This window comes from Phalacrocorax aristotelis, chromosome 2, assembly GCF_949628215.1.
Source record: "Phalacrocorax aristotelis chromosome 2, bGulAri2.1, whole genome shotgun sequence".
Lineage (NCBI taxonomy): Eukaryota > Metazoa > Chordata > Aves > Suliformes > Phalacrocoracidae > Phalacrocorax > Phalacrocorax aristotelis.
This window is the reverse complement of record NC_134277.1, coordinates 101,292,933-101,316,448: the sequence shown is the minus strand read 5'-3', so window position 1 is coordinate 101,316,448 and position 23,516 is coordinate 101,292,933. Positions and strand designations below refer to the sequence as shown.

The 23,516-nt window shown below is 39.8% G+C and overlaps 2 protein-coding genes across 3 annotated transcripts in view; one reads left to right on the top strand and one right to left on the bottom strand.

Annotated features, from left to right (window-relative positions):
- The window catches only part of INVS (inversin), a 111,396-nt gene extending 107,380 nt beyond the window's left edge, over positions 1-4,016 (top strand). For both annotated transcript variants that reach the window (XM_075084518.1, XM_075084519.1), the window contains 2 exons: positions 166-246; positions 3,104-4,016. In XM_075084518.1, coding sequence (XP_074940619.1) covers positions 166-246; positions 3,104-3,219 — 197 coding nt within the window. In that variant the 3' untranslated portion in view covers positions 3,220-4,016. The remainder of the gene's footprint in view (positions 1-165; positions 247-3,103) is intronic.
- A 234-nt stretch (positions 4,017-4,250) lies between these two features.
- Positions 4,251-23,516, bottom strand: part of TEX10 (testis expressed 10) — a 60,115-nt gene continuing 40,849 nt past the window's right edge. The window contains exons 11-16 of the mRNA XM_075084520.1: positions 21,932-22,020; positions 20,604-20,737; positions 9,298-9,378; positions 6,947-7,128; positions 5,693-5,903; positions 4,251-4,488 (exon numbers count right to left, since the gene is read on the bottom strand). Of these exons, the coding sequence (XP_074940621.1) occupies positions 4,375-4,488; positions 5,693-5,903; positions 6,947-7,128; positions 9,298-9,378; positions 20,604-20,737; positions 21,932-22,020 (811 nt within the window). The 3' untranslated portion in view covers positions 4,251-4,374. The remainder of the gene's footprint in view (positions 4,489-5,692; positions 5,904-6,946; positions 7,129-9,297; positions 9,379-20,603; positions 20,738-21,931; positions 22,021-23,516) is intronic.

The following is a 23,516-nucleotide window of genomic DNA, read 5'->3' as shown; positions in this document are numbered from 1 at the left end:
TGCGGTTGTCATGCTTTTCTGTCATAGAGAAAGTCTCATGAGTTTCCTCATCATAAATAATTTTTAAGCTAAAATACTGCTGTAGCCTAGATAAATAGTTTATAGCTATACATAACCACACCTTTACACAAATAAACACAGAGCTGTTCGTATCGTTTGTTAAAGGACGTTCTCAGGAAGGCAAAGCGTGCCAGCCGACAAGACCTCCTTCTAAGCTGAAACTTTCTGATGTGCAGCTGGTCTCAGGTAGGACACGTGCACTTTAAGAATAATGTTTACGTATATATGAGATTGGTTTCATCTTAGAAAAGAAAAAGAATCTGCTCAAGAACTGGGATCTCGTATCAAAACACGTAACTACCACCAACCTGTTGTGATTGCACACTCCTCCTTTCACTACTTTTGGACTTACCTCAGCACTGTACTTTTATCCTTACCTTGAATCGTTCGTACGAAAGCCTGTTTTCATTGGGCCGTTACTGGGAGAGACATTAATACCATGGACTTGCACAGCGATAAGCAGGTAACATTCAGGAGCGGTTAAAATTGCTTCCAGATGCCCATACTTTGGTTGAGCAGCACAAGTATTTACTAGTCCTATAGAAGTAGAGAGCGGATTTCTACATGTGCCAAGAATTTACACACCTGTTTGTTCGAAAGCCATGGTTTAGTGCATAGGCAAAAGCTTGAAAATGCAAAGTTACTCATCCGATCTCTGCCCTTTCTTCTGAAATGGCATAATGGGCTTCCTGCGCTGAGCCCAGGCCCTCAATTATTTCACAGAGTTTTACCTGCGGTAAGTTTTAAGGCTCTAACGAAACCATGCATTTGTTTGCTGCTTAACTCGAAAGCCCTGTAGCCATTACCAGGTCTTCCTTGGGAAAGCCTTAGTTCTGTCTGTAACTGACATTTTACGTGTGGAACTGGTATCGGGGCAGCAGGGCTGGCACGGGCAGGAGTGCCGCGCCGCGCAGGCACACAGATGGGGCTACGCTGCGTAGTACAGGATAGCGTGAAAGAAAGTGGATTGTAAAAGTATTATCACAGTCATTGAGGGCTGGAACTTTTATTTGACAGATAGCTTAAAAACGAAGCTAGAGTACGTGGCCATCTCTCCTACTATGTCTTCACTAACCAGCATTTTAAAGACTCTTTCAAGTGGATTATGGGCTTACTTGGGGGTGGGAGCTGGGGTAACGTTAGCCCTTCACCACGCGAAGATTTAGCACCCAGGTGGTTATTGGGTCTTTGCGGTTGTATCGCGTGTAGTTCAGAGGCAGGCCGCAGCGAGATGGCGACAAAGCCAACACTTCGAGGAGACAGCAGTTCAGATAATTTGCAAAGGGAAGCAAAATACATTTTGCAACTCGTTTACAAAACTATTAAGTCAAAAGGAAATCTGAGAGTACCTATCCTTCAGTCCATTAGAATGGTGAGTTTCTGCCTTGCTAAGAGACAGAGGCTTTTTTCTTCCACTGTTTGAAAACTGGTTTAATTAAGAGGCGTGACCAGACAGGTGTTTGATTGCCACCTCCTCTTGCAGACATGAATCCAAATTTTACGAGAGCTTTAGCAAATAACGCTTCTTTTCGCTTAACTTTTCAGGACAACAGATCTCCCTGTCTTCTGAAATAAAAAGGCTTTATTTTGAGGTTCAAGTGTCCTTTGCTTTCATAACTTAGTGACGACTAGGATAGTGATAGGAACTCTGCCCAGTTCCTTCAGAACACTACCTACTTTTATCCACCTGATAGGAGCTCAGGGAACCTTAGCCCTTACTTAAAGACAATAACATGTTTTTCATCTGCCTGCCTTTGTGCATGACAACATTACGTTTGTTGGAAAAGTTCAGAGCTGTCAGTGGCTAATGCCAGATACTCTGTTGCTGACGTCGGTGCTGGCAGTAGGTCAGAATGGACTGTTCAGTTTGATTCTTCTCTTGCAGAAGGTACATCTGGGAAGGTGAAGACTGCCCCTCAGCCCTCGTTTTAGCATTCCCATAGCTACTGGAAAAAGCCCACAGTGACAAATCTGTAACAGGAGACTGACACCAAACTCAGTTACCTGTTTGGCACAAGCAGACCAAACACTTTGGAAAGGGGACACACCGAAGGTGTTGCAAGGAAACGTACGGATAAGTCGGGGGGCAGAGGGTGGCAGGTAGAAAAGGAGCATGCGATGGGATATACAGGCAGCGGGTACGTGCTTCGAGATAGTCTGGCAACTCGGGCCCTTCGTGATTGTTACAATTAAAATATTTTGGAAGCTGAAAGTTGTGCATTTTTTAAAAATTTATTTTCTTACTAAATAAAATGCCTTTTACGGAATTGACAAAAGGCCAGACAGACAAGCCCCTTTGTTTGTTTCTCTGCGGGCATTAAAGTGTGTTTATTGAGTTGTAAAGGAGGAGGTTTTGCAATTCTTGGTGTTAGAAAGATGCCCTTAAGATGTGCTGGGTGCACCCCCTCGACGAACCGTTCAGATCTGCGCTTGGGAGGACCCTGGCTAGAACGGGATAAAGCACTGAAATGTCTGCATCCAGTCGCTGCAAAACTGGGGAAAGAACACACACGTGTTATTTGTAGCACATTACAGCAAATAAAAACGTGGAATGAGTCCAGACATTCAGCCAGACTCAAAACTGAGGAGAATGGTCAGCTGGCACTCATTTTTGCTTTCTAATAATTCAGAGAATACTCACTTTAGCCCTGGCCTGGCTTCTGCTACCTTCTAGAAATGACCCAGTACCTAACGCTGCTAAATATTGCTCAACAAATTCTCTTGCTGCTTTTCAGCAAACTCAGCCAAGAGCATTGTGTTAGAGACTGAACCGTCAGCCTGGAAACCCTCATTCGTTTACGAGGGTAAGACTCAAAGTTAAGCTCCGTTACTCTAGGCTGCGTTAAACACAGGCAGCAGCATTCTGCGTGAGCTGGGCCGGGCGCCACAGAAACCAAACTCCGTTTACAGACAATGAATGGTGAGATGTCAGGGAAAAGGCATGTTCTTTTCCTGGTAGATTGCTTATGAAACTAGGACGCAGCGTAGATTAAACTTTTTATCCACTAGAGTTACTCATCGACACCATTTTGTTCTTTTACAGTCAACAACCTACAGTGTGTTAATTTGCTGGAGAACATGGGAAAATCGAAGCAATTTTCATACAACATGAGACCAACGACTGCTGCAAAATCAAAACCTACAAGAGTCAAGCACTAAGCAAAACAATGTTTGCAATTAAAAAAAAAGCACATTCCGGTACCACTTATCTCTCATAATGTACAAGTCATCTACAACATATTAATAGAAAATGCAAAAATGTGTTCAAGTTTATCTCAGCATTACGTGCCAAGCAGACTTCTGAGGAGTTGGACTCATTTTGTGCACAAATTAGTTTTTAGATGCAACTGTTAATTTATTTACTGACAGGATGAAGTCTGAATTGCATTTGCAAACAGAAAATGAAGCCATAAGCCCAGCACTGTAGCAGAGATGCAGGGGCTCCCAAAGTTTTCCGTTGTCAAAAGTCGGAATTTTGAATGTGTTCGTTGAACGCGGTTTCAAAGGACAGGGAAACTGTACTAAAGGTAACAGTTCTGAAAGGCTGCTGTTCGATTTCACCTCACATTTACTGAATGTATTTCAAAATCTAAACAGAAACAGAAGAACAGCCTTCATGCTCCACTTCTGTACTACAACAATTGTTTCTTAGCTAGCTATGGATTTGGAAGGAAAAGCAGAGATATGGACAAAAACACTCAGTAAATAAATCACTTTCCACAGCCTATGATGGAGGTTTAGGGGTGTGTTTTCTACCTTTTGAGATTATCACCAGTTTTTTCCATATTAATAACTACTTTTATACATGCACAAAAGGAGTTTCTACGGAAAGCAAGAAAAGATGAGACCTGTGCTAGAAGAAAACTTGTTCTTAAAATAGCTTTGGAGCTGCCAGCGTACAGTATTTACCTTGCACAAACTATTTAAAAATAAAAAGATGTTACTCTAGTCTCCAAGTATACTGTTTCCTTTTTTTTTTTTCTGGTCGGTATTACATGATTTTTTACATTAATGTGATGCTTCAAAGTAAGAGATGATTGGAGTCCACGTAAGAAGCCTGTTTCTCTGCAAGCACTTAAGCTCAAAGGAGGCTGGATTTTCTTTAAGACCCCTCATCACTGCGGTCACCACATCTACTGCAACAACTTCCAGTAATGTCTACTGGCTTGAAGAGAAAGGCAACAGGGGTATGCAGTTCTTTGTAAAATTTTTATTCTGTTTCACTTACAAAAAAATTGACAAGCTTTGTTCCAACATCTTCCATTCAAAACTAAATAGAAGTAAATGCTTTACAATAAATGCAGTTCGACCTCTTCAATATACTGTGTTTACAGGGCCAGGTCCCTGGGGATGAGAGGCCAGGTAGATGTTGAAACAGTAATGGAGGTCTGTTAGCCACTGCTCTTGAACTTCACCGCTCTTCAGTGTCTAGAAAGAAGCAGAAGAAAGGGTAAAGCTCAATTTCACCAACAGCACTCGCAAAGCTGCACTTTGTTTTTACACTTTATCAGGTGTGTGCTGTAAAAGGTACAAGGCGGCCTCATTCACCTGCGCACAGTGATATTGTTCTCATTTGTACATTTCAACATGGTACGGCTGTTAAAGCCAAAAGAATAAAGTGTTACTACTTGGTACACTAAATCGGTGTTACATTATGAAGTGTGAATTACACCAGATGTGATTTCCTTACTCTTAATTATAGTGGCTCACTTCCTTCGCAATTCTGCAGTTTATAGTCAATTAAAATGCAAATGAGCGTGGCTCTGCTAAAGCAGGAGAGCTCAATACCCCAGTCTACAGGAGAACTGCTACCAACAGACCAACACAGCCCGCAGTCCAGTTGTTCATTCCCCTCAGCATTCGAAGCAGTTAAAAATAACCCCACCAGCAACAAACACAACCCACCCGCAGTGGAACATCACAAAAACTGGCTGAGGCATTTTCAACACCAAAGGAAAACAACCACCTTGTTCTCTGTTAGAGGACCTGCACGATACACTCCAACAGGTTATGCTTCTGGTAACAGACTTTTCGAAAGCTGCTACTGGGGAGGTGTGGCTCACTCAAACCCGTGGGACATACAAACCCTCTGCCCTCAGAACTAGCAACAGCTTTGTGCGAAGGCAGTTTCAGATTTTATTTTTCTGAAGAAAGAGGCAGCTGTAATAGTCTCAAAACCACTGGACCATAGACACATGAACAGGAGCACTGTTTTGAAAGGGAACGTGTTTTGTACCATACATATTTAAGAGAGTGTCTGATTTAATAACGTCTTCGCAGACCTACGCCCCTGCTCCAATACACTGAAAATACTAGTTTCTTATTTTGGGGCCGTTCTCCCTCAGACAGGTTGGGTACACAATCCGCTTCCAGTGCGTTTTGTCAGGAAGCCAGCTGTGTCCTGGGCTACTGGACCGGGCTGCAAGCTAAACATCAGAGCTGTCTCATCTGTGCCACGACCACAGCAGCTCAGACAAGTAGCAGCCTTCTACACAGCCTGTGTACACATTCCAAGACAAATAAAAGACAACCACAACCTGTGTTTTGCAAAACATCTGTTCTTTGTGTTTGCGGTAATTTTAAAACCGCGTATACCCTTGTGATCTGTGGGAGGCAACAAGAAGTTTCGTACCATGATGTCCTTGATAATCTGTTGCACCAGAAATTCATTTGTGATCATATGGCTCCTGAGCTGACCATGCTGCATTAGTACGCGAAGCAACTGAGCGACAACGGGCAGTTCTTCCCGACAGATCCTGCTCACTTGCAGACTTTGCAGCATCAGTCTCAGTAATCGTGGCAGGAGTGCTAATGCAGAAATACACGATCCCCACAGCATATCCCTGAGAGAAAGAGAGAACGAAAATTGAAATGACCGAGGACACGTATTTCAAATGTACTTCTGTGAACCAGCCTCGTAGCTGTACAAGGGAACGTGCCTCAATTCAGTCATGCCAACTGCCTTCACCATCGGGAGAGCTGCAGCAGAAAATCTGTACCAGAAAATTCTAAACTAGAAAATATTCTAAACTCATGTACAGCACTGGAAAAAAACTTAAGGTCCTGCCCTGGAGCTACAAATGTTGCTGAAGCTCTTACACAGTGTGATTTCTGCTTGATGCAGCTGGGAAGAGATTTTTGTTTCAGTTATTGCTCAGGTGCACCTGAATCTTTAAGACTCATACGAAATCAAACAATGGAATCAGCTTTTTGCAATATGCAAGTCATTGAATACGGTACGTGAAGGAGGACTCCGGCTTTAAAAACATGTCTTAAATTTTAAGTAAGCTTTGAACAACTTTCCTGCGTATGGAACAGTTAGAGGAAAAATCTGAAGTTTAAACTTTTTAAAGACATTTCTGTTAAACCGGTAAATAAACTTCTAAAAATCTGGTATCTGTAGCTTTTGGGTGTTTGTTTGTTCAGGTTTTTTTGTTGTTTGTTTGATTTTTTTTTTTTTAATCAAATGGAATTGCAGTCTATAAAATGATGCCTGAGAGGTTTTGTTAAAGCTGAAAGACCAAGTCCATTAAGAGTACAAGCTTATAAAGCCAAATCCTCTGCGTGTCACTTTTCAATGTATCTAATGAAACTAAAGGCTAAAGCCAAATATTAAGGTATAAATATCCACCTTTCTAAAATCAGGATGGTTCTGATATCTAACTAGATCAACTGGAAATGAAACCTTTCTTCAGTGATTCTTTCAAATAATTCCAGCTAACTTCGCGGCTGTTTTTCTTAAATCCAAGTACTGTTTTGAAGTAAGCAAAAGACAGAGAGCGAAGTAAATCGTGGGGATATGGGGGGTATCCTTTCATTTTACATCTCTAAATACTTGTGGGTATAGAGGCAGACACAATTAACATGGTAAGAAAAGCAGCATTACCTTTTCTGTACATGTTCTGCATCCTCTTTGTCTAAAGTTAGCAGAAAGTAGAGAAGACTGTAACAACAAGAGGCTAAGAACTTGTGCAGGTTTTCACTTAGGATGCAGGCTTGATCCAAGAGCTTATTTATGGCACACAGAACAGATCCAGCTGTGCTATCAGGTATTACAACCAATCCAACCTGTATTAAAACAAAAAACCCAAGTTCATCGCTTCATACACAAGTTTTTTCCACTGGTATGCAACCATGTCTAGAGCTGAATGAGTCTCTTCCGTATCATGCCATATATTACTTAGTTTCTGTTCAAGTTCTACACGCTACTCCATTTTTCCAAATCCTTATTTCCCTGAGAAACTGCTAACCACACCAACAGAAGGTTAAACCTACATCTTCATTCCATCCCCTCGAAATAAACACTCATCTCCAACATCTTTAAAAACAACCCACTGCTTTGACCCTTGCTCTGAAACATGGTACAGGCACAGACAATCTGTTGGACAGAACGGGTCCTTCCTTTGAAGCATGTATCACAGGACAGAGCAGCCCTTCTGTGCCTTGAAACGGCAGCGAACAGTCACTGAGGTAGAAGGAAACTCGGATTTACTCTCCAGAAACAAAAGCTTCTACCGGATCGCCACCAGGGTGAGTCTCCTTAGAAATCCAACAGGCTCAGCAGGAATGAGAGCATTATGAGCCGAGTTAAATTAAAGCTAATGAAACATATGGTGGGCCCACAGCTGGGGTGATATTCTTATGTTGTTAAAAGGAGAACATCTCAAGTAAGGATTTTATAGGCATGATAAACAGTTTAGGAAAAAAAAAAAAATCTTTTTATTGGGTAGAGGCAGTGAATTAGAAAGCAGTTTAAATTTTGAAGTGCTACTGAGTAACTACCCTAGATTTTTGTCCTGTAAAGCCATAAAAAAAAATTCATGCATCGCTAATGTGGCACCATTTATCTTATTAAAAAACTAAGTTAAGGAGTTTTAGAGTAGCCTAATTTGCTCACCTGCAAATGCATTGTTTTAAGGTGACAGAGGCAGGTGGTTCACTTAACATCAGCTGTTTCTTTTAGAAATGCTTAGAAAATTATCAATAAAGCACATGCTACAGAAACATTGAAAGTATTTCATTGGTATGATTACTCAGGGGAGGTAGAAGATAAAGAACACTGATGGGTTCAAACTTCTAAATACTTCCAATGTAAGACACTAGGTGTGTTTCAAGGCCATGAGCACAGCTCACTGTCCTGAGCTGACCTTGCACCAACCAGCTGCAGAGGTAGGAGAAGGATGTCATTCCTGCGTGACAGAGTATGGACTGCAACTGTCACCAAGACCGTGCTGAATATTACAGGACATGGAGGCACTAAATACTAGAAACTAATAATGATGCTCCTGACCATCCACAAATAGGAAATAACAGCAAGCTAGATGGATGTCTGCACATAAAGAGGCATTCCTAAGATCAAATTAGCCAACACTGCTGATGAAATGTGCTAGGCAGCCAGTCTGGAAGATGATGTCCACACAGACATTTCAATTTATACAAATCCAGCAGAAGAGACTGCTCAAAAAAGTTCCCATACAGGATGTTGCCTACACAGTGCCTTTCTTCCCTGTTAGGTGTCATCATCCAGTCAGAGATCTTAGGCAGCAGTCTAATCAACTATAAAAATCCACTTAACTGTTTGCTCTCAAAGAGACTGTAGTAGAACACACAAGCTGATTTGAAAATTGTGATTTAAGTCAACACTTACCCCCAAAAATCTAGACTACAGTTACAGGTAAGCCACCCCCCATGGTAGCTTTGGTCTAGGAATTTTTCAGTAGGATTCCACAGAGGGAACTGCAGATACCTGTTAGACTGCAAACCATCTCAAGAGGAGGACAGACAGATTCCCCCCTCTCAGCAGGCAGCATCACAGGTAACTGCTAATTCTGTCCCTTACAATTCTGTTACCCAACTCTGGCTTTGCCATCCCCACCCTCAGCTCAGGGAGTGTTCAGGATTAGAAGGAGAAGACAGACTGTAAAACTCATCTAAAGCTGCTAGTCACTCTTTTGAAAAGCAAACCAAGTCAAAACAAGAAACCTTTCAGTAACAGCTGTCCTGGCTTGAAAACAAGCTGAACTATTCACAAATAAGCAAAAAAAAAAAATCCCTGGAAGGTTGAATAGCAACAGTTAAAGATTTTTTTTTCCTTAAACTCTTGCTTATCTTTCTGAAAATTTTTGCAAATGTTGACATTATACACGAAAGATATGGCGTAAGTGGATTTGGGGGTTAATAAGACCATTACAAAATTTATCACGAGGAAGCTAACACAGAAGACAAAGTGGTACTTACCAGGTATTTACAGATGCCTGTCTGGAGAATGTCAAAACACTGACTTTGTGAAGGTACAGTGGACAAGCTGTGACAGATCATCTGTTTAAATAAAACAAAGTCACATGTCAGTACTCTAAGGCCACCTGCAACCATTCACTGTCTAGTCACACTTTGACACACCCAAATGCAAAACGCCTATGGGGACATATAGCAGCTTTGTCTCAAAGTATGGACTCTTTATAAGGGTAACATAGTCCACATAAGTTGTTCAGTGTTTAAAGAGATGATGGCCTACACCATCAGGTTTTTTGGTAGTGGTTTTCTTCATTTTACCTATGTGAGAGGGCCAAAAATATTCTATCCAGCTACAGTGCCACACCAAGCCTCCATATGCCTTTCCTCAGAGCTGAAGAATTTCAGAAAACAACTTCCCAAATAACTTCATCAAGCATGAAACAGAAGAATCACAATCAAACAGGACAGAAAAATAATACAACAAAAGAAGCAGCAAAGGTCCAACTTATTTTCCTCTACACCACCAAAAATGTAATGTTCAAAGATGATACAAAATGTAATACTACAAAAAAAGTAAACTGAAGAATCGGATCTTCATTTTTTATTAAAAAACATGAGTGAGAATGGTGGGAGGTTGACCAAGACCCCATGAACTGCTATATGGCTCCTGAATAGGATAAAGAAACCAGAGCTCTAGTAGATCCACTAGTAAGCTGTACTACAGTCCTCAGGAGTTGGCCTTCCCTCTTCCTCTTTTCCCTCCCATCTCTTCCAATAACTTGCGAACTAGTCAGAGCAATTAGATGACCTCCCTCTGTTTACATTCGTTGCTTATCCCACCTGTGCCAACTCAAGCCTCCACAAAGCAACATGCACAGCACAAGTGTGTTACTAGACCATTAGTGGTCATGACATCCTGTTATGGACAAGGAAGATGGAAGAACCACTCAATACTTGAGGAATGAAGTCTTCTGTTTGTGCTTAGGTAATCAGAAAGGGAACAGCTTGATCAGACATTCGAGGGAGGGAAGAATGTAAGTCCAAGTTTTACAGATATCTCAGCTAAGCAAAAACCATTCCTCTAAGATACCTTGATGACCAAAGAAAGGGCTAAAGGAAACTTTCACAGAATGATCTGACCTGAGGGACTGAGTTGTGATAGTGCCCTGATTTTGAGACTTAAGTTGAATCAGGGCAGGTCAAGACACCTAAACAAGGGATAACAACAAAATAGGAGATCACCCATGTTGTGGTGTCAAAACTAATAGCCTACAACATTTCCAGCTGAAGAGAGATCCGAAGGAAAGGTTAGGAAAAGAACCAGTAGCTCAGTGTCCCATGGTATGAAAAGTCAATCCTAAGTAATGTGGATGCCAGTGGCAGTTTAATCAGAAACAGCCAAGCAGCATCATTTGTGGTGTTATAAAAGTGTGCTCAGCTTTTTTCAAAATTACATGCCACGTGCACTTTTAGCCCTGCTTAAACTGGCCAAATTCAAGAGATCCTTAACATGTCTGCTTGACAGAACATAACACTGTCAGGCTGTCAGGACATTGCTCATGTTAATCAGTATTTCAGGTGTAACTGTGCAAGTATTTTGTTTGACTAGTAGGACTATTTAAGAGACTTATAGATACTTGCACTGAATACCCTTATTTCTGATATTATACATTTATTTAATAATGAAATAGTATTAAAACTGTGTACTCCATCCTAGATACAGTAGTACTTCTGTACACTGCAATTTGAAAGTGATAAAATATGAAGTACTCTGGAATATTCCCAAGAAACGCACTCAAAATATTTGCGTATTAGCAGTGTCAAGGAATAAAGTCAAGCTGAGACAGAGGTTACTACTGGGGACTGTCACATCAAGGACAAACTCTGATGCCCGTCTGATTATTTTAATGAGTAACACTTACATAAAAGGTAAAGCTACATTGATGAAATCTGTTGGCTGACAGCTCAAAGTTGAACAACACTGCCACAACAGGAGGATTGGACTAACCTATAGAAAAGATCGCATGGGTTTGATGAATAACAGATACAGAAAAAAAAAAAAATCAGTGAAAAAGCACCGGTTCATGCGCTTGGAGACTAATAAAAAACTTCTGCATGTAGCTAGGAGTTTTAACAGTTGGAAATAAGAAAAGTTCTGTGCATAACAACTGACCACAAGGTGGTTGCAATACAACCATGAAACGGGCAAATGCCACTTGAGGATGGAAAAATAATCACAATAGAAGTGATCAGAGTACTGATCATCCATTCAATACTACTGTGTAAGACCCTACTTAGACTATTTCTGACATGCTGTACAAAACACGAGTCACTCGTTTTCAAGAAAGGTAAATTCAAACTGAATGGGCATAGAAAAATTGCACAGAGACCCTGTCTTACCGGTGTCAACAGAAAGAACTTAAGCCACCTAGGCTGGCAAAACCATACCTGGGAAAGAATATTATCATCACTTACAAATACAGCAAAGAGGCGAAAACCACTGCAGGTAAACAAATATAACCGAACAGCAACAAGAAGTAACGATGACCATAGCTGGGAATGCAGACGAGATGGAAATTAGGAAGGATGATTACGAAAGGGGAAATGCAGGAGACATTTGTAGCTCAAAAGACAGCTCAGGAAATTTACAAGTGAGGTATGCCTTATGCTTGGGAGCACATGACACTAGACACAGTAAGCTAGGGAGATCCCTTCTAATTCAGTATATACCCACGAGGTCAACAAATTAACGACCTCAAAGGCAAATCCACCAGGTCCACCCAGCAAACTATGGTTTTGTTATTAATAAAGCCATTATTAATACTTCACCCTTTGGACTACGTCCCTAGAACAAGCCTACCAGACTGCTAAGGTTCTCCCTGAGGTGACAAGTTTCATAACAGGTACAATTAGCCAGCACTTGGGCATCACACCACTGAAGAGCAGCATACTTGCTTAGAAGGGTGGTGGTAAAGTGCACTGGCAAGTTTGTTTTTCAACCTTTTAGATCTTTTTGACCCTCAAAATAGCACAACCATTCTCCACATCCAGTTCTATTTTCCTACGATTAAGTGGGAGTGGCAATCCTTTTCATTTCCACAAATTAAATCCTGCTTGAAATGGCTTTCATAACAAATGCCTGTTATAAAAAGTGAAACTGAAACGTTATTAGACATGGAAATGAAAAGCAAAGAAAACTTAATTATCACATGAAAATTAGTATTTTTCCTGACAATTTTCCTTAGGCAAGGGTTTGCATGATGTTTAATTTCCATAATAAAATGTCACAGCTGATTCATTATTTTACACTTGATTAGCATTTATCACATTTTTGGTGTATTCATAGATTGGTTTAGGACTAAAGCCAGAGTAGTTTTGTTTCAGAGTATTCCTGAAGTGAATGGACAGAGAATGAGCATTTCTGATCACAGCGGGGGTTTATACCTTTTTGAGACAATTATTTTATAACAGGTTTGGTTTAGGTTTCGAGGTTTGGAGTTTTTTCTTTCTAATTTTGTTTGAATACCCACTTGAGTAAATGAAGCATTCTCGTAAATACAGAGAACAACTGTTAGCATTATGCTGCAAATACTACAAACTTCATAATCCATTGGCAGCTTTTCAAACCAAACCTTACTGACAGACAAGCCCAACTACCCATCATACTAATGAGCCACACAACTACAACAGGAGGTTCCCTACTGGTGCTTCCTGAAACCGTTGTGGCACAGGCCTCCTTCCCTGCCATATGGAAGACATACTCCAACAGCAGCCAGCTAAAATGGAGCAGGCAGGGAGGCCCAGTCCCCAGGCTTTTTGAAGATCCTGACACTATGGAGTATTTTACCCTAGTCTTCAACTGGATGAGTTAAAGCATTTTTGCTGCTGACAGCCAACCTGACTGACTCTTAATCCAGTCTGAAACAGGCTTTTCATAGCTCTAACGTACAATCAGAGGAATCCGTCAGTTCCTTATTGCTTATCTGTAAGATGCTCTCCACTCCAAAAGGCACAGCTGGGAGGAACCGAGGAAGCCCAGTCTCAATCTGAGCCCTCATGGCAACAGGAACACCCAAAAATTATGAATTTAGAGTAATGTTAGGTTCATTATTTAACTGTTCCCACTCCCTAAATCACTCAGTGCTTCCCATAACATGACAGATTCCCAACTCAAAAAAGCCTCAAGGGAAATATTTTTATCAGGAACTCTCCAAGGGAAATCTGCATATAATTTCAAGCTTAATCATGCTGCAAAGTACTTGCTTTTTCAAAGAAAAATACTCAGCTTCCTCTAAAGACACACACAAGCGTGAGCACAGGGAGGAAGCAAACAAGCAGAAAAAATAATGGATCGAGTATTTTAGCAAGCCACTATGCGGAGTCAGACCAAAGACAGTTCATACTCAAAGAGAAGTCATTTTATTAAAAAGTTGGCACACACCACACACCATATCCTAATGTGAACTTTAAAAGATACTTTTCAATTCACATCGACATCCACCTCAAACATGGGTAACTAAAACGTAACAGGCTGTTCTGCGGTCAATTCCCAAGCCCCTGTGAAATAACTCTTTCAAGTGGGACTCTATCCCGTTTAACATGTTACTGCAGAGCGTAGAAAACGAGAAGTTTTCAGGTGATGGGGCAGGCAATGAAGCTTGTCGTCTGAAGCTTGTCCAGCTTCCCCTGAAGCACCCTAGCTTATCAGGCAGTGTACTCCCTTGACAGGTGCTGCTTCTCTTTCTGAAATAAATTGATTTGACAGGGCAATATTAACAGTGCCCTGAGTTGTTGAGTAAGCTGTGTACAACAAGAGATCTTTGTTCATCTGCCTTGGCTAAGCTCACAGGGGCGGATGTGAAAGGTATTCCTGATTCAGTGACTCTAGAAAAAAGAAAAAACACCACCAAAAAACCCCACAAAATCCCCACATAATCACAACAGAACAAAACAAAACAAAACCTAGGTTAAAAAAAAAAGCCAAAAAGAAGGAACATTGTTTGCAGGAGAACACCACATAGGTGGTCAACTACAGGGGTGGGGGAGAACAGTATGAGGCTAATTTTATATACAAGGTAGCAAAACAGGAACGCAGAATCTTGTTTAAGAATTATAAATGCTTAAGAATATGCATTATGTCCCACATCTTCATGGAGTATGTTATTTCCAAAGAGTTAGGATTATGAAACATAGTTAATTGCTGGATCAGAAACAGAGTAACTGCAGCAGTCAACAGATGCAAGGGAAGTTTGCACTGTAGCAGTTGCCTATATGCAGATTCCTAGTCTGTGCACACAGTCTGATGTTAAACCTATATTAAAAGTCGACTATACCAAGTGAAGTTATCTTTATTTGCCACTGGACACAAAAACATGGGTGGCAATCACCACTGCTCACCTACTGTGCCACAATTTGATCACGTTTTAAATCTGGGTATCAACAAGATATGGTGCCAGGAGGCAGAGAACTATGGGCTACAGACAACCCTACTGTCTCGCTAAGTGACAGGCACTTCAGAAAATATTGTTCTTTTGTGAGCAAGGTGTGTGAGGTTTTATGCTCCACAGCTAATGTGCTATCCAGGAGGAGACAAAGCTGTACCTGAAAAACAGCACAGGTCTGGTTGTCTTCTCAGAGCCACCTTACTATCAAAACTAAAAGAAAGGACACCATGAAATAGCTTTGCTACCCAAGAACCTTTTGTTTCATATTCTTGTAGCTATAATAAACCTTTCTTTCATAGCTCTGCAGCTTTCTCACAGCTATAAGGTGTCACCAGGGCTGATTCCTCCTCTTTGTGGATGCCTACCTATGAGACCACATGCAGGACGGTCAAAGAAACATCTGGTGTGCAAGTCTCCAAATTCACCTGCCTGCTTCCTCAGCAAACCAAATGACTTGAAAACACAGGAAACTGTACACTTAGGAAACTGGCTTTTGTCTCAAAGCCTGCCTTTTTACGCAAGTTTAGTTTAGGTATCACCAACCAGGATATGAAGTTATAGCATAATGCACAGTAACTGCGGAGGTGTTAATTCACATTAGTTACATGCAGTAACATGTGAGCTCGCAGCTATAAAATGTCACAACATACACTGGGTGTATAAGATGCAGGCACAAAGGAGCCAGGGCTGAAGATCAAGTTAGGTTTTCTGTGGGGGTTGCATTTTGGTTTTATTGAATGGGTTTTTTCGTTGTTCGCATTTTGGTTTGATTTGTTTTGGTTTTATTTAAGTTTTAAGTTTTGTATCTTAAGAAAATTACAGAAGAGACCTCTGAAAGAGCTTTATTCATTTTAGGAGGCATTACGTTTATATAATTTCTCTTGTTTCTTTGGAATTTACATTCCTTTTCAAGAAAAAAACCATTATTTTAATTTCTAAACTTTAAACTTGGATACAATGTAGTTTTACAAAACACTAACAGGCTTATACAGAATTTTTTTATTGTCCTTAAGGAGGGTAAAAATTATAGTATCCCTTCTGAACTAGAAATATGCTATTCACTCTCAGATGCTTTTTCTCCCCTATGTAACTCTAATCTGGAAATCTTAAATACCACAAGCTGAAATTTTATAGGAACTTCAACTCAAAATCTTCATTTTAAAAACATAGTACTGTTTTGAACTGTTAATCTCTGCTTAAAATTAAGCTTCAGCACTGCAACACCACCATCTACTTCTCAAGACAAACACCCTTGCAGGACTTTATATCTACATGCATTGACTTGTTATCTTAAATGATTTGTCACAATTTTCTATAGCACATCAGTGCAGATAGAGCCTTCCCAACCAGATTTCACTTGTGAGACTTCTCCATTTGACACACATTAGTGTATTACATTATATGCATCCCAAGGTTTTTGAATTCAAGACCACTTTTAGAAGCAGCTGACCTTCCCCGGTGTTTGCCCTTAAACATTTTAAATGAAGAAATAAAATACTCAATGAAACAAGTCAGTTATGTGCTCAATATAACTCTAGAATCTCGACTTCGAGCATAACTTCTGAATTACACTTTGCTTTCCCCCTCCAAAATGTTCAACTGTCACAACTATCAAGTATTACGAGGACAGAAATTATCACGTATACACTGTTACCTTGTTAAACTGTTCGTTCCTGTTGGCACAATTTCATTCAATACTAGCAGAGCAATTCAGTTACAGAGGAGCGAACAATATTACCGACAAACACTATAGGCACAGTTAAAATGAACAAAGACTGAAGCCTCTTCCCTAAGGCTGTGACCATTTATTCTGGAGTCCCATCTATTTCAGCTACAGGGGTATGATTTTAAATAATTGGCTTTAATAAGGCAGAAGACATTTTAAGTAGAAGTTGCTCCAGAAAAGGAGCCAAGGTTTCCACATTTAACATATCTTTTAGACAAAATATGAAGATTAACCTTTTCAGCTACACAAAATGGCATTTAAAGGGATTTCTTAAGCATTTCTTAAGGCATTTCTTAAGCATTGCTCCTTAAGTGAAAACCACCATTACCTAAAAGCTTCCACAAAAAATAACATGGCTTCACATTTCCACTATACCAATTACCACTCTCTAGACAGAGTTACAAACGGTATCCATCTCAAAACAGCTTTTGTTATAAGCCACTCTAGAAGCATTACCTCCTATCAGAAGTACATTTGTTTGGCCTTTTCACCAATTATGGTTAGACACATGCTACTATCTGAACTGATTATAACACACTTCAGAAGTCCACACTGCCATTTAAAAATGGCTCAAGTTATTCTTTTCCTTTACACGACCTGCTCTTTCTCCAGAAGCACATCTTTCCTCCTTCCTCATCTCTGGCATATATATGTTATATATACATCGAATTCCCTCTTAGAGTTCATTACCATTAGAAATACATACCACTCACTGCACAGTACAGCTAACTAGTGACCCAAAGCTGGGACTGCTTTTCTCTGGATTTGAAAACCAACAAGCTGTGGCCTCTGACAAATTCATACCTGGGACCCTTCATCCCTTCCCTTTCTGTTTCCTCAGCACCCTAACCCCAGCTTCTCCTCCCTCACAGCCCCCGATACCCCCGCAGGCCAAGCACAGCACCTGCCGAGCCTGGTCCAGAGCGATGCACATGCAGGCTGGGCAGCTGGCTGCTGCCGAGCAGGATGCAGGAACAAAGTTAAACGCTGCCTTGTGCTAATCTAGAGGTTTTTCTCTTCCACCTGCTTATTTTCATAAAACTTACAGGAAACTGGTATTTGCAACTTTATTCTTTCAGCAGAGTGCCAAAACCTAGCCAATGGTTTAGACAAAACTAGTAGTGGAAGAGAAGAAAGATGAGGATGGATGGACTAATAATAAAAATAATAATGATCACCTGATCACTAGTCTCATTTATTCACAGGAAACCAGGCTGTCAAAGCATAACTCCATCAGTTCCTTATTTTATTTTAATCAACAATAAAGTATTTTTTCATTATGAGGAAAACCTGAATTACAGCTACACAATGAGAACTCTTAAATGAACAATCTCAACATAAAGTAGAGGCCTGAATACTGTCTGCTCTGCAGCCGGAGGGCTGTACTTACTTACTTGATATTCTAAATTACTACAAATATTTTGCTTAACATTACAGCATCACCATGAACTTCCTTATCCAGCCCGGGAAAGCATGAAAGACACAGCATTCAGAAGCTGTCTACTCAGTTCCACCAAAAGGCCGACTCAAGCTGGGTTTTATTATTTCCTGTAGCACTTTAACTGAAATAATTTTCTGTCACAGCTAAAAATATTTTGATTCCGAAACTGTGTCATACCTTGAACTATGTCCACTTGGAAGAAAGCAATCTCCAAACCTACCTCCCTCAAACTCAATGCACATAGAGCTATCATACTGCACTGTCTTTCAAGACATCCTAGAAGAGCCTCATGATTTGCTGGCAGTTTTCTTCTCTCCAGAAGCTGCAGCTCTGGGTTTGGGGGCAGTTGCTGCTGTTTGGTTTATTTTCTTTTGAGATTAGCTTGGCTTGTTCAATACCTGGTGGAAACTACTTGCTCTACAAAAAGTATTCCTGTGCAGCTTTTGGCAAATCTTGAACTGAAAGGTTTTTCCCAAGCCAGGATTTTATCTTTTCTTTTAAATGGCCCAGCCTCCAAATCCTAAAGGTTTTATGGACTACAGTCCCCAGAATGTTTTCTTTACAAATTGAACATAAAACAGAATATGGATCAACATGTTTGAGGTTGGAGAATGGTACTCAAAAAGGAAAAGAGAAAACCCTGAACACAGCACTGTATTAGATATTTAAAGACAGAAAAAACAGTCATCTAAAAGCTTAAACACCTGATTTTCTTTAAGTTGACATCCACTGCTCTCCCCTCACCCACTAAGCTAGTCACCTTGTTGCAGAAAACCAACAGGTTGGTTGAGCACAATTTGCTATTCGTAAATCCTTGCTGGCTACTCCTGATCATATCCTATGTGTAACCGATATAACCCAGTTTACTAGACACTTTCTCTCCACAATCATGAACATGCTTATGAGGAAAAGCCTCTGATTTCCTTCCCAAGCTCAGAGTTGTAAGCAGCAGTCCTGAACTCCCTTTGATTAAGAGTCTACAAAATGAGGTGGGTCTAGAAGGTCTCATCGCTCTTCACACACAGATTCTTCATTTTTGTTCCCATTCTCTCTTTCATAACTTTATCCCCAGAAGAGACTTCAGGATGACACATAACTGCAGTAGTAGTGCAATGCTCCACAGGACATCCAAATCCTCTTTCATTACTAAGCAAGGATATCCAGCTTTTTGCTTAATGACTGCCATCCACTCCTGAGAACCTGAGAGAGGACCCTGTACCTTTCCCAAAAGAAGGTACTTAAAAAAAAGCAAGTCTCAAGTTTCTGAAAAGTAATGACTCTCCTTCATGTCACCAAAACACTGAAAAGATTGTGTCAGAAGTAAATCAAACTTGCAGCCAGGAACCAAAGGCACAAACAAGGTATCTACAATCAAACTACTTCACCTTCCTGAAGTGAAAGTATTCCTATTATGTGCTTTTCTCAACCAACTTTGATAAGTTTGCGGAAGAGAAGCAAAGAGGAAAGAAGAGGACTCGAGGGGTGGCATTTTCAGAAGCAGGTAAAGTATATATAAATCCTACAGATGTATGGGATTATGCTAACTCTTTGAGAAACACTTGCAAGTAACCCCTCTGGTGCATTCACCAAGGAACAATCCTGTGTTCTGTACAGGACAGGGGGAGAAAATATTCTAGTCCTTCAATACTGGAGAAAGGTGTTTTGGTGAGAAAACACATCATTACTGCCCAGAAGAAACAAAGTGAAATTATTTAGGTAGAAAGTTCAGCTGCTCCACAGGCCAACTAACTGAAGGCACGACATCTAAAGATATGTGTCAGTCACGGCACCAAATAACAACTTTGCTTAAAATACTATTCAATATGCAATAGCACACATGCAATATATGCCTCAGACTATCATTAGTTTCAGTAGATTATCACTTAAACTTTACAGTTTGTAAGAGAAAAGGTCTACTATACCACCTTCTTGAACGACAAAGACTGCCATGAAAACCCAGAATAAATCATACAACTAAAAACTTCTGTAACACTCTCCTTTCTGTATTCACGACAGAGATTACATGAAGACTGTCAAATTGGCATGTCATTAAAACATGATTTCACACCTTGAAGTGGTTTATGGTGGGCTAAGCAACAAAGAGTTATGCCAAAGTGAAGACTAATATGTGCCTGTTCTAAATAAAATTGGGTGGCTCAGATCCCTTTAGCGCCAGCAATAAAATTAAGCTTTCAGTTCTTACGACATTACGAGCAGGAACTGAATTCACAGTGAAGCTTCTAATCCCAGTAAATTTTGACTAAATAAACATCAGAAGTTGTTCTAAATAACCACCAATGCCAACTTAATATTACTTCCAAGTTAAAATCTCATTTAATGCAAGTACTCTTTAATTAACAGTGGAATTTACTCTCAAAGAAAACTCTTCAAAAATAAATGAGTTGCAAAAATAGTAATTATGAAAGCCAAAACATATTGCTGGTATTTAAGAGTTTTCCACCAAGGCTTCTACCCATTTTTTCCATCAGTACTGTTTTGCATACACATCTGAACATTCACCTTTTAAAGCAGCTTCCTTCATCTGACGGCTATAGAAAAACATTGGCCGTTCGACAGCTATTGTATTTTTCATCTTTTTTCAACTTGACTCACAACAAGATTTAGGCATCTGTGGAAGAGGGATGGAAAGCACTCCGAGTTTGTATGCTGTCATTTAGAATTAGTCTTGATGCATTACCTCTGTCACAGCCCAGTGGTGTAAAAACTGGTCCAGATCAGTTAGGTAAAGACGGACAGGTGAAAGCTGTGTCTGGCTAATGTGTGGCTTTCCTCTAATGCCCTGGAGACTAGTCAACTCCTCTCTTGAAAACCCTAGAGAAAAAGAAGCAGTACAACAGCATCACGAAACAAGCCAAGCACTGTTCTATTTCAACAGCATCATTGACAAAAAACTGTCTTTTAAATTATGGCTGCACAACATTTTTTTGTTAAAAGCTCTTGCTTCGTATTTTAAATTATGTCTATCAAAATACAAGTTCTGACTTTTGAAAGAAAAAAAATATTTGAAAATTCAATGGCATATCCATTTAAACTATAATGTATAAAAACTGTCAGAGGCCCACATTATGTTGCTATTTTCAACATATGCATCTTTACAAAATGAAAAAAACCACAGGAATAACACAAGATGGTTCACTATGTGTTCACAATAACTCAGTAACCTTCTAACATAACCTCAGGATTTTAAAAAAATAATCATTTGGCTAATTATTTCTAGCCAGGTATTAGATTGTTTTACTAAAAGAGGACTACTGCTCCAAAACAGTTACTTTGGTTTTGCTTTTGTTTTCTCAGTTATCAGTACAGTGCTCTCTTCATTGTTTTTTTTGGGGGGGGACGTAATTTTTGAAAGCAAAGTGGTTGAACATAATAAATGACTGAAGTGATAAAGACAAGACACTTTCTTTTTACTGCAGGACAAGCTACTGGAAGGTATTTGTCAAAAATACTATGCCATTTTAACCACCGTAATTTCCCAGAGTTGCATCGCCCCAAAATACAACTATTTTTGTATCTGAGTAAGAATATAGTAGCAGAAGTAATTCTGCTCACATGCTGACCCTGGGCAGCTCACTTCAATGTACTGTGATTACTTTATTCTGATGGCATGTTTTTAATAGCGCAAGCATGTCCACAGGAAATCCCAGAGGCACTCATTTATGTTGTATGAGCCAATAAAAGGCATTTACTTAAATCTAGAAAACAAAAAAAATCTTTTTCAATTCGTATGCTGAATTTAGGTTTTCCTCATACTTTCCAAAGGAAGTTGCTAGAATTAAGAAAATATATGCAAGTATCAGCCTAAATGGCAATTCAAAGTGTAAAAATAGGGTGTCAAAAATCAGATGGGGGGGGGGGGGGGGGGGAGTACTAAAAAAAATTTCAAAATCTGTTACTTATTTTCAGGAAGTATGTACAACATTTATTCTAAATTAAATCCAGCAATTGACTATCAAAACAAATTTCATTTTGTTAATTCTGAATTATGACATTCACATGGATTACCTATAAGGGTTGAAAACAAGAAGCTGAAATAGTCCACATCATTCACTGAATTATCCTGCACTTGGCACTTCCAGCCTGCAAAGGATGATCTACACAAAACCAATAGCAGATAGTTTATTAAAAACCATATAATTAAGAATTCACAACCTACCTGCACAATACAATGAATTAGCATGACTAAATTGTTAATTTTAGCATTCCTGTTTCTAACTGCTATTGTTAGAGTAGCATTTTAAACAGCTTCAAGACCAGAACTTGCTCTTTTCAAGACAAGTAATATTGAACTTTGTACCCCTACATAGGCTTAAGGTTGTTAAGTTGATTAAATTACTGACATAGCAACTTTTCATAAATACTGGTATAACCTTTAATATAGTGATGACAGCTAACACACAGTAAATTAAATTCGGTTTAGTTCCCTTATTTGGTAAAAGTCATTATGTTACAAAGTTGGGCTGTATTTTTCATTACGTCCACTAGCTTTGATATAGCTCTTTATATTAACAATAGATCCCATTTAAAAGCAGTTTCAGTGTCTATTTTAAGCTACTGAACACAGAACTAAATTAAAAACTTGCTTTGAGATTTAGAACATATAAAGGAGCAACATGCAAAAGACGGGAGCAAACCCATCGTCAAGGCTGCCCGACACTTCCCTTTTTAGGGGCAATCTGTAAGAAGTGGTGCGCCAGCCTACTTTTCTTTCTCAAATTAGAAGCTGTACATGCTTGTGGAAACTTGGAGCAAGCTGAGACACCACTGATCACCTCACAGTAGCATCTTGTCTGTGTATCAGTGCAGAACCAAGAGAAAGCCAAGAGCTGGGAGCAAGTACATCTCACACATGCTTTCTTCAAAAGGCTGCAGCTCAGACCCACATCACATTATGCAAAATGCATATTATTCAAATTTACTTGTATGCTGCTCTTGGCACTTGTGCTGCGGACTATGGATCTTTGCTGTAAGAGATTGCCGCTTTCTGCTCTTACAATCTTGTGAAATTTCAGAGCTTCCGAATGCAATTTTCCAAGCCAACTATCTGCCTCGGATCACTTTTTTCTAATTTCTCTTCACTAACAGCCAAAATGGCTTAGCTTATGGATAACAGAATTCTGGAAAGCCTGTTTTTCAGAATTTTTTTACTGCTCCATGTTTTGGAAGCAAAAATACCAAATTTGGAATAACTTTGTGCCAGGCATGTACATTTTGCCACCCCAGGAAAATCCATCCCAAATATTGCTGCATCCACAAAAATGACAGCTAGAATATGCACGTGTCTGGAGCAACTCAAAAGGGAAAAAAGGGATTTTCAGATTTTTTTTGAAGAAAAAAATCAGGATTCAATCAGACTATCATGGAGGATAACTGATTCTAGGAAGAAAAAAAAAAAATCACAGCTAGGTGAGAGAGAAAGAAAGGCTTTATTAGAGCTCCCACTTCACATTGTATCCTTAATGGAAAAATCCTTATTCCCAGGCATATTTCAGGTGACCTAGCGACTTTACGGCGCAGGTAGCTCTACAAGGTCCCTTCTAGTTCCTAGGAGGCCTTCAGTCCTCCTCCAAGGCCTGCCTTGCTGCTTTCT